General features: G+C 43.3%; 1 protein-coding gene across 2 annotated transcripts in view; it reads left to right on the plus strand.

The window, feature by feature from the left end:
- The first annotated feature begins 2,546 nt into the window (after positions 1-2,546).
- Positions 2,547-12,330, plus strand: part of PBX3 (PBX homeobox 3) — a 205,816-nt gene continuing 196,032 nt past the window's right edge. For both annotated transcript variants that reach the window (XM_028107887.2, XM_028107888.2), the window contains exons 1-2: positions 2,547-2,811; positions 3,752-3,825. In XM_028107887.2, coding sequence (XP_027963688.1) covers positions 2,612-2,811; positions 3,752-3,825 — 274 coding nt within the window. In that variant the 5' untranslated portion in view covers positions 2,547-2,611. The remainder of the gene's footprint in view (positions 2,812-3,751; positions 3,826-12,330) is intronic.

A 12,330-nucleotide genomic window follows, 5' to 3' on the forward strand; every position in this document is an offset into this window, starting at 1 on the left:
GAATTCTGTGGTTTTACATCTTCAGCATTAAAGAATTGCGAGAAAGACTGGCTGTTTGCTCTTGCTCCTTTATGCAAAAATGTAGAAGGATTTAGTGACAGCTTTGAAAAACAAGTTAAGAATAAAGAGAAAGGCCAATCAATGATGACTATGAGTAACCCATAATGGGGGCTTGAAAGAAGAATCAGAAACTTGACATATGAATGGGCTATAGAAGAGCAGGGAATATTAATGAACATGAGGGGGCTTCTTTGGAAGTAAGTAAGCAGAGTGGATTGTTTGGAACTCCCTCTCCAGCAGCTGTGCAGTTTGTAAAGATTTTAGCTTGCCTAACTGTAAGGTTAGCTATTAGCTTTGCAGTGGGGAGTATTTAAAAGTACACACAACATATGAAGGAAAGAACCTGGAACCGAGTAGCCTGCTTCATTCCAAGAATCCATCTGGCATGTAAAGAACTGCTTGTCCTACATTAAACCCTGCAGAGTAAGAGCCATTTTTCATATCTCATACCCCTATTTTTGGTTTCAAATAAGACAGCTTACTGTGTTTGGGGAAGGAATAAGACTTTTCAGAACCACCTAACCAAAGGACCCAACTAGAATGAGCTCCGTGAATCTCAAATGGAGAAAACATGTTGAAGCTGTTTGGAAAATCAGGTTAAGAGAAAGCTCAAGCGTCCACAAGAGCCGGAAGTCTAGATCCCTAAATAATGTGAGCCTTTAGTCATTTGTAGACAGAGAGCAATGGGAGAAAAGGTGTTAGGGATATGAAAATCTGTGACTGGGGTCCCCAACATTAAATGACTCATGGTGATGGGGTAAGTTGATAAGTGAAATCCAGTCTATCCTTAAGTAAACATATCTTTGTAATAAAGAGCTCGTTTTTTGCAGCTTTGGTCCATCTGGAGGCAGCTAAAAGCAAACCCTGCCAAAGGAGTAATCCCTGGATTACCAAGAATTGCAGAGTGTGTTAAGTGTTGTAAGGCTTGAATTGGTCCTGGATGTCAGGCCATTTCCCTCCTCCCGGAGCCACTTCCCTGTGACACATTTTCTTATGCTCACCTTTCAAGAGAAAGTGTACAGTACTCAGATCCGCTCAGAGCAGACATGAAGCATGCGGGACAACAGGCTCCCACCTTACCTGGTCACCTCTTGCGGGACAGCGCAAGGCCTGAGCGCTGGCGCCAACTCCAAGCAGCGCCCTCTCGGTTACTATGGTGATCCGGGAGGGGCGGGGCCACCATCCGCCGCTTCCCCGCCTCTGCCCAGGACATTTCGAACGCTCCAATTGGGACAGCGCTTTCTTGCCTCTGTCCCGCCCCGTTCGGCTCCTAGCGCAATACGATTGGTCTGGGACGGGCAGCCGGAACCCTGAGGGTACCACCTCCTGACGGGAAGAGCGGGAAAATGTACCAGGCGCTGTCCTAGGCGTGAAGCTCGCGGCGCTGCGGGGAAGCACATGGGTGGCTTTGGAACGAGTTGCTCCGTGTCCCATACACAACTCCTCGCACCCATGACTGTTAACACTACAGATCAGGAGCCGGGGTGTAGGCACAGCGTTTGCGGGTCGGGGCGGCCTGTCCCGCGAGCGGAGGACGCGACCAGGCGTGAGGATCCGGTGGCGCGCTCTCGAGCGCTGGGGATCAGAGGCCAGAGAGGGCCGGCCGCAACTCGGGGGCGGTGCCAGTGGCGGCGGCGGGAGGCGCAAAGCCCAATGAGCGCGCGCGCCGCCCTCGGGGGCGGAGCGTGCGGAGCGCTCCCCGCCCTCCCTCTCGCCCCCGCCCCTCCCCCCGGGCGCTGGGGCCGCAGTGAGTGAGTGGCACTGGCAGCCTGTCAATCCCTCAGCCGAGCGGCCTTCGAGCCCGGTCCGCGGCTGCTGCTGGCAGGGTGCGCGGCTCCGGCAGTGGCGGCGGCGACTTCTCCCGCCCCATCAATCTGCTGTCCGCCCGGCGCGCGGCCCGCCGGGGCCCTCCATTGGGCTCCGCGCCCCGCTGCGCCCGCCCGCTCCCAAACTTTCCTCCTCCGCCCCCTTCGCTCCCCTCGGCCCGCCCGCCGGCCTCCTCCTCCGCCGCCGCCTGCCGCCGCCGCTCCCTCCCCCGGGGCCGCCGGGGCTCGGATCCCGCCCCGCCGAGGCGGCGGAGGCGGCGGCGGCGGCCGAGGAAGGGGAGTGCGCAGGCTGGCGCGGGGGGCGGCGGGCGTCCCGGCAACTCGGCGGGCGCTGAGGAGCAAGTTGCACGGGGCCGCCCGGCGGGGCGCGCGGCGGCGCGGAGGCGGCGCGGCGGCCGCGTGAGGGCAGCGGGCGCCGCTGCCTCCGCCTCCGCCACCACCGCGGAGCCCGGCGCTTCCGCCCGGCGCTTCTCCTGAGCCTCGGCGGCGGCGGAAGCCAGAGCCGGGCTCCCGTCTGCACCGCCTCAGCCGCGGGCCCCGCCGGCCGGGCCGCCCCCTCCCCGCGCGGGCGGGGAGCGCGCGGCCGCCTCCCCCTCCCCCTCCCCCTCTTTCTTCTCCTCCCTCGTCGCCTCCGCCGCCGCCGCTGCCGCCGCCGCCGCCGCCGCCTCAGCCTTCGCCTCAGCCGCCGCCGCCGCCGCCGCCCGCTCCCGCCCGCGCGCGGCGGGATGGACGATCAATCCAGGATGCTGCAGACTCTGGCCGGGGTGAACCTGGCCGGCCACTCGGTGCAGGGGGGCATGGCCCTGCCGCCTCCTCCGCACGGCCACGAAGGGGCGGACGGCGACGGCAGGAAGCAGGACATCGGCGACATCCTCCACCAGATCATGACCATCACCGATCAGAGCTTGGACGAGGCGCAAGCAAAGTTGGTGTCGTCTCATTAAGCATCTTTTGTGTGTGTGCGGGAGCCGGGCCCGCGGCCGAGTCGGGGCCCGGGGTGGCGCCCGGGGCAGGGGCCTCAGCCCTGGGCAGGGAACTTTCTCCGCAAATCGGCCGCCTGCCCGGGCCTCGGGGGGACTTGCCCGCACCCCTCGACGCGGGCGGGAGTCGGCAAAGTTGCTCTCGGGGCACGGGACTGACTTGGTGCCACGAGGGTTTTGTGGTTTTCTTGCCCTCCCCTGTCCGGCCCTCTCGCAGCCCGGCCCCCTCCCACGGATTCAAACCTCCCGCCTGGACCCTGTGCACGCCGCCCCGAGAGGGCCCCGGGCCGCACTTGCGGGAAGTGCAACTTTCTCCTCCATCCGGGAGTCGCGGCGCCGGGCTCCACTTGGCCGCGGGACGACCTCAACGTGCGGGCGGCCGTCCCAGCCGGGCCGGCGCGGGGTGATGGGCGGTTCCCTGGCGGGTCCGGGTGCGGGCGGCCAAGTTCTCGGGGAAGGGAGGGCCGCCTCGCAAACTTTGCCGAGCTGTCACCGCCCGCTGGCCGTAGTCGGCCGGTCGCCGGCGCCGCGCCCGCTCCCCCTGCGGAGGGCGAACGCGGGAGTCCCTCCGCGCCGTCCCCTCCCCCGGGTCGCCGTCGTCTGTCCCGCTATCTAGGCTCCCCGCGCGGGTTCGCGCCCTGCGGTCGCCGAGGCAGCTGCCTGCCGGGCAGATGGGTCGTGCCTGGTTGGGGCTGGATCTTTGGCCGCCGGAGCTTGCCGGCTGTCGCTAACTAGTCAACTTGAGTTTCTGTTGACTTGCCATGGTTCCAAGGAGCCTTCCAAAATAGAGGGCCGGAATTAAATCTTGGGTCTAACTTAAAGGAAGGCGCCATATTATTCCATAGGTGATGCTAATACCTTTGTGTTTTGCTATTTGTTTTTTAGGAAACATGCCCTGAACTGTCACAGAATGAAACCCGCGCTCTTCAGCGTCCTGTGTGAGATCAAAGAGAAAACAGGTAGGAGGCTGCGCCCCGTAGTGGGCCTGGAGACCCCCGAGGTGGGGTCAGAGCTACTCCTTCCACTCTCCAGTTGAGAGCTGCTGCTTTTGGGCACCGCCATCTTTGATCATTCTCTCCTTCCCACCTCCTGGTCTTGAGAAAAAACTGCAATAAATCTGGAGTCGATTTCTCAATTCCGCTCCTGGTATAAAATGAAGTGTAGATGCGGACGGGGCTGGGTCGCTGTCCCCAGGCGGCCGCCCCTGGCTGCAGGCAGGGAGGGGGCCCTGGAGCGCCGGCCGCCCTCCCCCGCTCCTTTTCGCCTTGTTTGTATGTCAGTTTTTAAAAGGAGCAACGGGAGACTGGATGCCAGGGACCGAGACCCCGGGAGAAGCATCGCCCGAACTTTGTTTTACTTAGACAGTCCTAAGCTTCAGCTCCACAGATCGAAGAATAGATGCAATTGAACAGACTCCAGTAGGATGTTTGAATTAGTGTTTTAGTTGGGAAGGCTACTTTTAAGGAGCAAGAAAGGGTAATGTGTTTAGGCATATACAATGTATTACGTCTATTACTACTTTCATTAAATTTTGTGCTTGAAGTCATTACATTGTAAATATGTTTAGTATATTTTATAAAGTAGGAAAAGGTTCACATTAGCAGGTTAAACAATTTTTGAAGTGTTCAAAGCAGAGAACACATGAGAAGACAGGTTTTATAGAAGTGCTGGAATAAAAACTACAAAAACAGACAAATTTCTGGCAATTCATTTCAATTTAATTTTCTTGTTAGACTTTTTAAAATTAAAAGTATTTTAGCCTTGAGGTGATAGTAGGAACTCAAGTGGAATTAGAAATTTAATTTAGATGCTTTATTTCAGATTTGGCATTATCTGCCCTGTATATGGCAAACAAGTGCATTAAGCAAGCTTTACTGTGTGTGTGTGTGTGTGTGTGTGTGTGTGTGTGTGTGTGTGTGTGTGTGTGTTAGCTATAAGGTATTATAAAGTTGCTGTTTTTTAAGTTGAGGCATAGAAGAGAGAGTTAAAGTCCAGGATATAGCAATATCCAATATACAAGTGATGCTATTTAAAAGATTAAAAGTCATTGTGTTTAAATCGAGTGCACAAATGATAGCACACTGAATACACACGTTAGTTGGTAGGAGAATTGTCCTTTTAAACATATTTTTCACTCTGCAATGCTATTCTGATTGTAAAAGTAATCAAGAGAAAATGGATTATTGCTACCTATTAAAATATATGCTAAAACCATAATTAACAGAAAATATTGAGATCCTTAAAGAGTAGCTTTCCTGCTTATCATTCACATAGTATTCATGGTTTGTAAATGTTGAGTGATTCCTTTAAAGATAGATTTTACATTTTGAAAACCACAGGCATTTTAAATTACTAACTTTGTGTTGATTTTTAGCTACCTTTAGGAAGCATTGTGATTTAAAATGGTAGATAATTTTTATCTGACTATAAAATAAGACAAGCATTAAATCTTGAAGATTCTTAGTTTAGAAGCCTAAAAGTGTACAATTCTCAGTAAATTATGTTGCTTAATGTCCAAGGATTTTCTTGCTATCAGGGCTCCACTTCAGTTTCTGCTGACAGCTAAGCACTGGGGTATTGACTATGTTGTGAATATTAAGATTGATTCAACTTACACAGCATTATATTACTAGGGAGACGGGATTGATATTCTTCCCCTATCACCCCCTTCTCGTTATTTGTATTTATTTATTTTTTTGCCTTTTTAAAGTTTTGGCCTAGCCAGCTTGAGAACCAAACCCAGCAAACTGTTTTTCTTGTTTAGACATTTAGCAGCAGGCAGAATTCAATTAGGAGGCATAAGTCCTCTAGTTGCTTATTTGCACAAGACTTAGTTACACCATTCTGAAAGGAAAGTATAGTCAGCCTCATGTCAAAGGTGAGTTACGAAAAAGAAACAAGTCTTTTCAGAGTCTGGGATTACTGGCAGAGAGCTTTGCTAGGGCTCTTGCTATTTAAGAAGCAAGAGGTAGCTGACAAAGGAAATTTTTGTGTTTTGAAAATTGTTTCTGAGGCTTTCAGTGATAACTTGTAAATTAGATCCTCTTTTTATGTTTTGGCCAGCAGATTCAAGTTTGTACGTTATCTCTTTTGTAAAAAGCCAGCAGCCGACAAAGAGTAAAGGCGGCTGACTGGGCTGAGGCATCTTCCTGCCTGCCTCTAAGCTCGAGAGGGATGGGATTTAAGTACCAAATGATTGATGGGGGTGAAGCTCTTTCTCTCCTCTCCTTTCTCCCCTACTACCCATAGCTCCACCTCACCCTCCAAAACTAGTCTTAGAAGGAGACAGGGACACTGGACCTAGTATCCTTGATTTGAAATAAAACATCTGTGTAGACATTAGTGTTACCAAGGCAAAGAAAGCGGGGCAGCAAATTCCAGGCCTCCCCCCTTCTTCCCCACATCTGTTCCCACAGTTCTGCTTTGGAAACATCCTGAACTAATAAAATAAGCATTGTAGAATATATGTATATTACACAATGATTTTTCTTTAGATCATTTTATTTAATCTAATAATATAGTATCCAAATATTCTCTGCAATCTAGAGAAAGTTTACCTAGTCATTTGTAAGAGAAACCGGAACATTATGTGATGACTCTATTCTGCATAATGGAGGAGTAGGGGGTTGACTAGTCGGAAGGTGGGGGGGGAAAACTGTCACTTCAGTGGATAATGTCATTTCAGTTGTGATTCTCCTAAAATAAGACAAAATCATTTTAAAAAAATTCTGTATTTATATATCTGCCAGTAGAGTTTGAGGTTTCTGATTAGGCAGTGAACATAGCCAGTTCTGATGCACATGAGGGATTTAGTTTGGAAAACATCTTTTTTCTCTCCTACCAAATATGAAAAGGTATTTTTCCCTTCTGACAGATAAATGCGTAATCTACCACAATTATATTATTTTCTTGTTCGGAGTTAGAGAAAGTATACTTTTACTATGAGGTGCTTGCCTTTTCTTGAAAATGTATTTTTTTGTAAAATCCATTGTACAATTATTTTTGAGTAGAAACGTCATCTCTAGTTGAGTTGTGATATTTATGCAGTTTGAAAGCAACTGAAGAGTTACAGCCTTTAAAATCAACATATTTCTCTATTTTAAACTAAGAAACCAGTGAAATAATTGTTGATATGTTAAGATTTTCCTCTTAATTACTTTTTAGTCATATTTTACCATCTATGTCTTATTAAATATCCTTTATGCTCCGAGGTCTCCTCACCTACATACTTATTTTGGTGCATTCCCTTACATCTTTTTGGCCACCTTGATCTGATTGTTGAAGTACTTTTCTTTGTGAAATATTCCATCCTCTCAAATCTGCCTTCTTTCCAAAGCCTTTAATTATGAGAGTTCAAATGAAGAAAATGGTTCTTTTTGAGAAATAAATGAATTTTTAAAAATTCTAATGAAAATCCAACATTTTCATATATAATCTGAATCATATTGTGAAAAAAATGTTTTGTATTAAAAAAAATCAACACAACCTTTTCCTTTCTAAATGGTAGGTTAAAATACTCTATGTTGATAGCTGCCAACCAAACTCTGATTTATTGCCACCACAAACCCTAAGTAGCGTTCATTTACTAGTAATGTCTAATGGCATACATGATGGTTTGCCAGATTTGTGGCCTTTGTGAGGCTTATAAGCAGGACTGACTTGGGAAGATCATAAAACTTAATGAACTTCTCTACTGCAGGAGGTGTCCGCAGGGGAAGAGAAAGGCCTGCTTGGCTGGTTGGGCTGGTTGAAGTATTTTTTATGTTTAAGGAGAAGAAAATGACTATTAAAAATGCTTTACTTTTAAGGGACACCCCCCCACGAACAAGTCATAAGAATTTTAGATATCAAAACTGGATCAAGAATGTAGCTTGTTATGTGAGTTTTTATATGCATTTAGAATGTGATATATATGATTAAACCTTTTATCTTTAGTGCTATCAGTATGACTAGGTTTCAGAGGGACAGAGCAGTGCTCTCAGTGAACCTCTATTTAATTCTGACCCTACAGGCTTAGAGACTCATTGGAATCTTTTTCTGTTTTCTTTTTTTTTTATGCTTCAATATTAAAATTTGTTCTTTTTCTTTGTATAGTGCCATGTATAGTGCCATGTAATTCTTTAATTCCCAATGTATAAAAACCAAATATTCCATGAAGTGAAAATTTAACAGGAAAGGTGAAAATTGTTATATATGAACTAGGTGCTATTGTACATATTGCATGTATTCTTTTAAGTTGCTTTTGCAGTATTTCCAATATAATTATCATTATTTGTCCCAGACGTCTAAAAGCAAATGCACGTTCCATACATGATTCATTTTTGTGTTTTAAATGAACTTACTTTCTAGCTTTTTAAAAACTTTTTATTATGGACAACTGGAAACGTAAAAAACATGTAGAGAGAAGAGAAACTTGAACCCCCATGAACTAATTGCCCACTTTCAGCAGCTAGCAACACTTGGCCAGTCTTGTTTTCTCTGTAACTCCCACCCTTTCAAAATTATTTTAACATTTTAACTTTCATATCTGTTTTAGACACATTATGTCTTGTTTACATTAGAAATATTAAATAACTAAACAGGAAAAAATATAAAGTGAGGATATCTTAGAGATGTTGTAAATTATGTTGCTTTATCACAAATTTTTCCTTAAAGCAATTAAGAATATTTTCATTGAATTTTTTTTCTATTTCTGTAGATTTGTATAACTCATTGTAGCTTCTTGAGGTATTGAGGGAGGATGTAAAAGAGTGGTGTTTTGCTAACTTTCTTACTCTACCTCTCTCATCCTTTTAAGACAATACATGCAACATATTCATAGAAAATCTACAAAAAAATCCTCCTACCATACGGGTTTAGAACTTCATGATCTACGGTATCAAGTATTATATTATCTTAAAAATATGGGGATATCTTAAAACCCTTTTTTTTCCTTCCCAATAAAAATATATTGAACCTCTTGTCAGTACTAACCTGATCTGTGCAAGTAATTCTTTCATGCCTCAGTTTTAGTGGAGTTCATTTTATTACAGATTGATGTACTTTTGGTCTTTTGCTTGGGACTTTACTATGTTATTTTATTAATTTACATAATTTTATTCTTAATCAGAAGTATATTAATACAGTAGCAAAGGAAGCCCTGATTTGCCCTGAAGAGCTTAGTGTTTCATCAGCTTTCATAAAATATATCTGTGTACATCTTTCATACCATAATCGTTTTCCCTTTTAATTAATTTCACTTGTACGTTTAGATTTCTATTTATAAATTTTGTAAAAGTTTTTTCCAAGACAGATTTAAGTTTAACATCTTACTTGGAGTGTTTATATTTTGATACTTTATGGTGGCATTATACAGAATGAAGTTCTGTTATATGAAGTATGGTCATAAAGAATTGAAACCGCATTTCATGAACCACACCCTAAATCAGTCACCACTTTATTTTATACTCATACCATTGAGGTATCTATTCAGAATAAATACTTAAAACATCAGCACAAACACATAAAATTAAATAAAGATTTTAGACTATTTTTCCTCTATTCAGGTACATGTGGACATCTTTAGGTATTTATTATTTCAATATTGACACTATGAGAATAATGTTTTATTTGTTTTATCAGCAGGCTTGTGTTTTAGCCATTTATCAGTGTGATCAGCATGATTTAGGTAGTAACTGACTAACAAAGCTTGCACACCCCCCACCCCCTCATGTTGACCTTTTCAAGCATTTGCTCTACTTCAGTAGGCCATTTGAGTCTTTAAGTATGAAGAGAGTAAGTAATTTACATCACTATGTAGTGTAAGTTGGTGGAAGTTCTCAGACCGGCTATCAGATTTTTTTACAAAGTTACAGAAGTTAATCAAATTGCTATCACAGCTAGGTGATAGTGTTGTTATATTTAGCAAATAAATTAATAAGCAATGCTTGAATGAGTCACTGAAAAAATAAAGCATCTTTTTATGCCTTCAGACATAGAACATGTTCAAATAAATTTCAATAATCTTCAAACTTAATTCTAATTATTGCCCTTGTAGGTAGAATAGTAACCAGAATCTCTTCTTTATTATTTTTTATAGACGTATTCTGTAAATATAATATGTTTGTAGTATTTGATGATAACGGTAGTTTGCTTTGGTACTACATTTGAGTGTATCTGTAGCAAAAAATTGTGTGATAGAATGTGTTAAGTTGAAGTGGCATGGTTTTGTTTTTGTTTTTTTCTTTTTTTAGACTACATGATAGTAGCTGATAGGACTGAAGACAATTAAAATTAATTATGGATAAAAATAATTGTTAAAAGTTTTGCACTTTTTTTTCTTGAGTTTAACTGCTTTAAAAAAAGCCATTTTGAACAATAACCCTTTTTGTGTTAAGGACTTCATATACAATGTAATCCTTTTAATGCTGATGATTCCTCACGATGTTTAAACCATTATTTGGGAGACTCAACATATGTTATGGCAAAATGATTTTTTTTGTGTTTGTTTTGTTTTATGTGATACATCCAGTTTTCAAAGCACATTTCTTAGGCATCAGAGTCCAGCAGGTGGCTTTTTACATTAAAAAATTCATAAATTTTAAAATCCCATAAAATTTTATTTCAAATTCAAATTAACTAATTGAGAATGTCAACATTTCCACTGTCTCTATATTAACATTTATAATAGAACAAATGGTTGCATATAGAAATTATCTGCAACATAATCTAAATTAAGATTCTAAACAGGCATTACAGATGCTGGTAACTTTGGCAATTATCATTTTGTTTGGTGAACAGTAGTAAAACAGTGTGCGGTAAAAGTGTTTAGAGAGAGAGGATAAATAAATTGAACAGTTTTGCAATGCAAAGTGGTTTGTGGTGTTTTTGAGGATTTCTTGGCTCTCTCTTAACTGCTATTGTGAGCCTGGAGCAGATTTCCCCATTGCTAATGCCCTAGAAGTATTAATTCACTTTGATATGCTAATTAGAGGGCATTATGCAAGAAATGAGATTAAGTGGCAGCATGAAGCCATTTGCCTGTCAGTAAATTGAGAGCTTTAGCATCAGGAGGAGCTTTGTTTTTTTTTTTTTTTTTTTTTTTTAGTTTCTCTTGGTTTTGCATATAAATAAAATTGATTGAAAGGTCTAGAGAAGCTTCTAGAACATTGCTGTATTTTTTCCCCCTCTTATGATTACTGAAACATGGTGTTATAGACCTTTTCTGAATATTAATTGACCTAATTGGAGATACAAATAGGAAGTTTTTATTGTACTCTCTTATATGAAAGCATACTAAGAATTATGTGTCGTCTAGTCTTTTTTTTCTAAAGCCTAATTTCGGCAACATGGCTAGTAAACTGTTATCACCTCTTTTCAGAGTGTAAACTTGTGTGTGTGTGTTTGTGCAGTAATGTCTTCACTAAACTGAACTTCACAAGAATATTTTCTTCACTAGGGAAAGAAGGAATAAGTTGTTGACCTGGGCATCAGGATACTGTATTAAATGAGCATTAAGACTGTGACTTCAATACCTAAAAGCAGGAACAATTAGAATTAGTGGTTATACTCTGCATTTTACACACCTGTGGAATTTACATTTTGGCATATATGTGTTATAGAAGATCACTGCATTTTTTGATTTTCATGTTGAAGATTGAGTTTCATACTTGACTCTGATTTTGCTGACTGTGGTGGTTTAAGCCAGACCTTTGATTTTTCTCTCTGTAAAGCTCCTGTGTGATTTTCTGTATTTTGTGGGGGAAATGCATGAATGAATACGCGGATTGGAGTCGTGGTCTGGGAGGAGGACAGAACTTCCCTGGGCCCGTGAAGAATTTAAGATTTCCTCAAACATGGAACTTTTTTTTTTTTTTTAAACCACTGCTAGAGGTAGAATTGCAAAACCCTGCCCTAACTGCTACCAGGCTGTGGTTAGATAGGAGAGAGTTTGGATAAAGCATTTATATTGAGGCTTGGTTCTCGTGGCTGAATTCCACCACTGGGGCTGTGACTTTAGACCTAGTAAAACCATACCTTCTCTTCAGAGCCATATGGGTTATTTAGTCACCACAGCTGCCATGCATACACACTACCAAGGCTGGCATCTCCTCTGTGTGCGTGTGTGGTGCCTGTTAATGTTAATAGGAGTTAGGAATGTGCACAAAGAGAGGGCAATGAGAGTCTCTCCTGAGACATTTACATTTCTCAGTAAAGAGGACTTAGTGTACCTGCATATTAGCTGGTCTTCTAAATGAGATAACTTGCTTACTTTAAATTCTCATTCCCTTCTCAGACTCCCTGAACTAGTTAAATCAATGAATCCTCATTAGTCTATGATTACTCGCAAAATTTCATTTAAAGTGTATGAAGTTATTTTTGATTGAAATGAGAACAAAAAGCTTTTGAAATTGCATATTATTATTTTTTAAATGAAAGGTTTTTACAGGTTTTCAAATGTACAAAAGCCTTGCATATAGGAATTT

The sequence above is a fragment of the Eumetopias jubatus genome, unplaced genomic scaffold, assembly GCF_037043125.1.
Source record: "Eumetopias jubatus isolate StellerSeaLion01/CBP00866 unplaced genomic scaffold, mEumJub1_p1.0 scaffold_15, whole genome shotgun sequence".
NCBI lineage: Eukaryota > Metazoa > Chordata > Mammalia > Carnivora > Otariidae > Eumetopias > Eumetopias jubatus.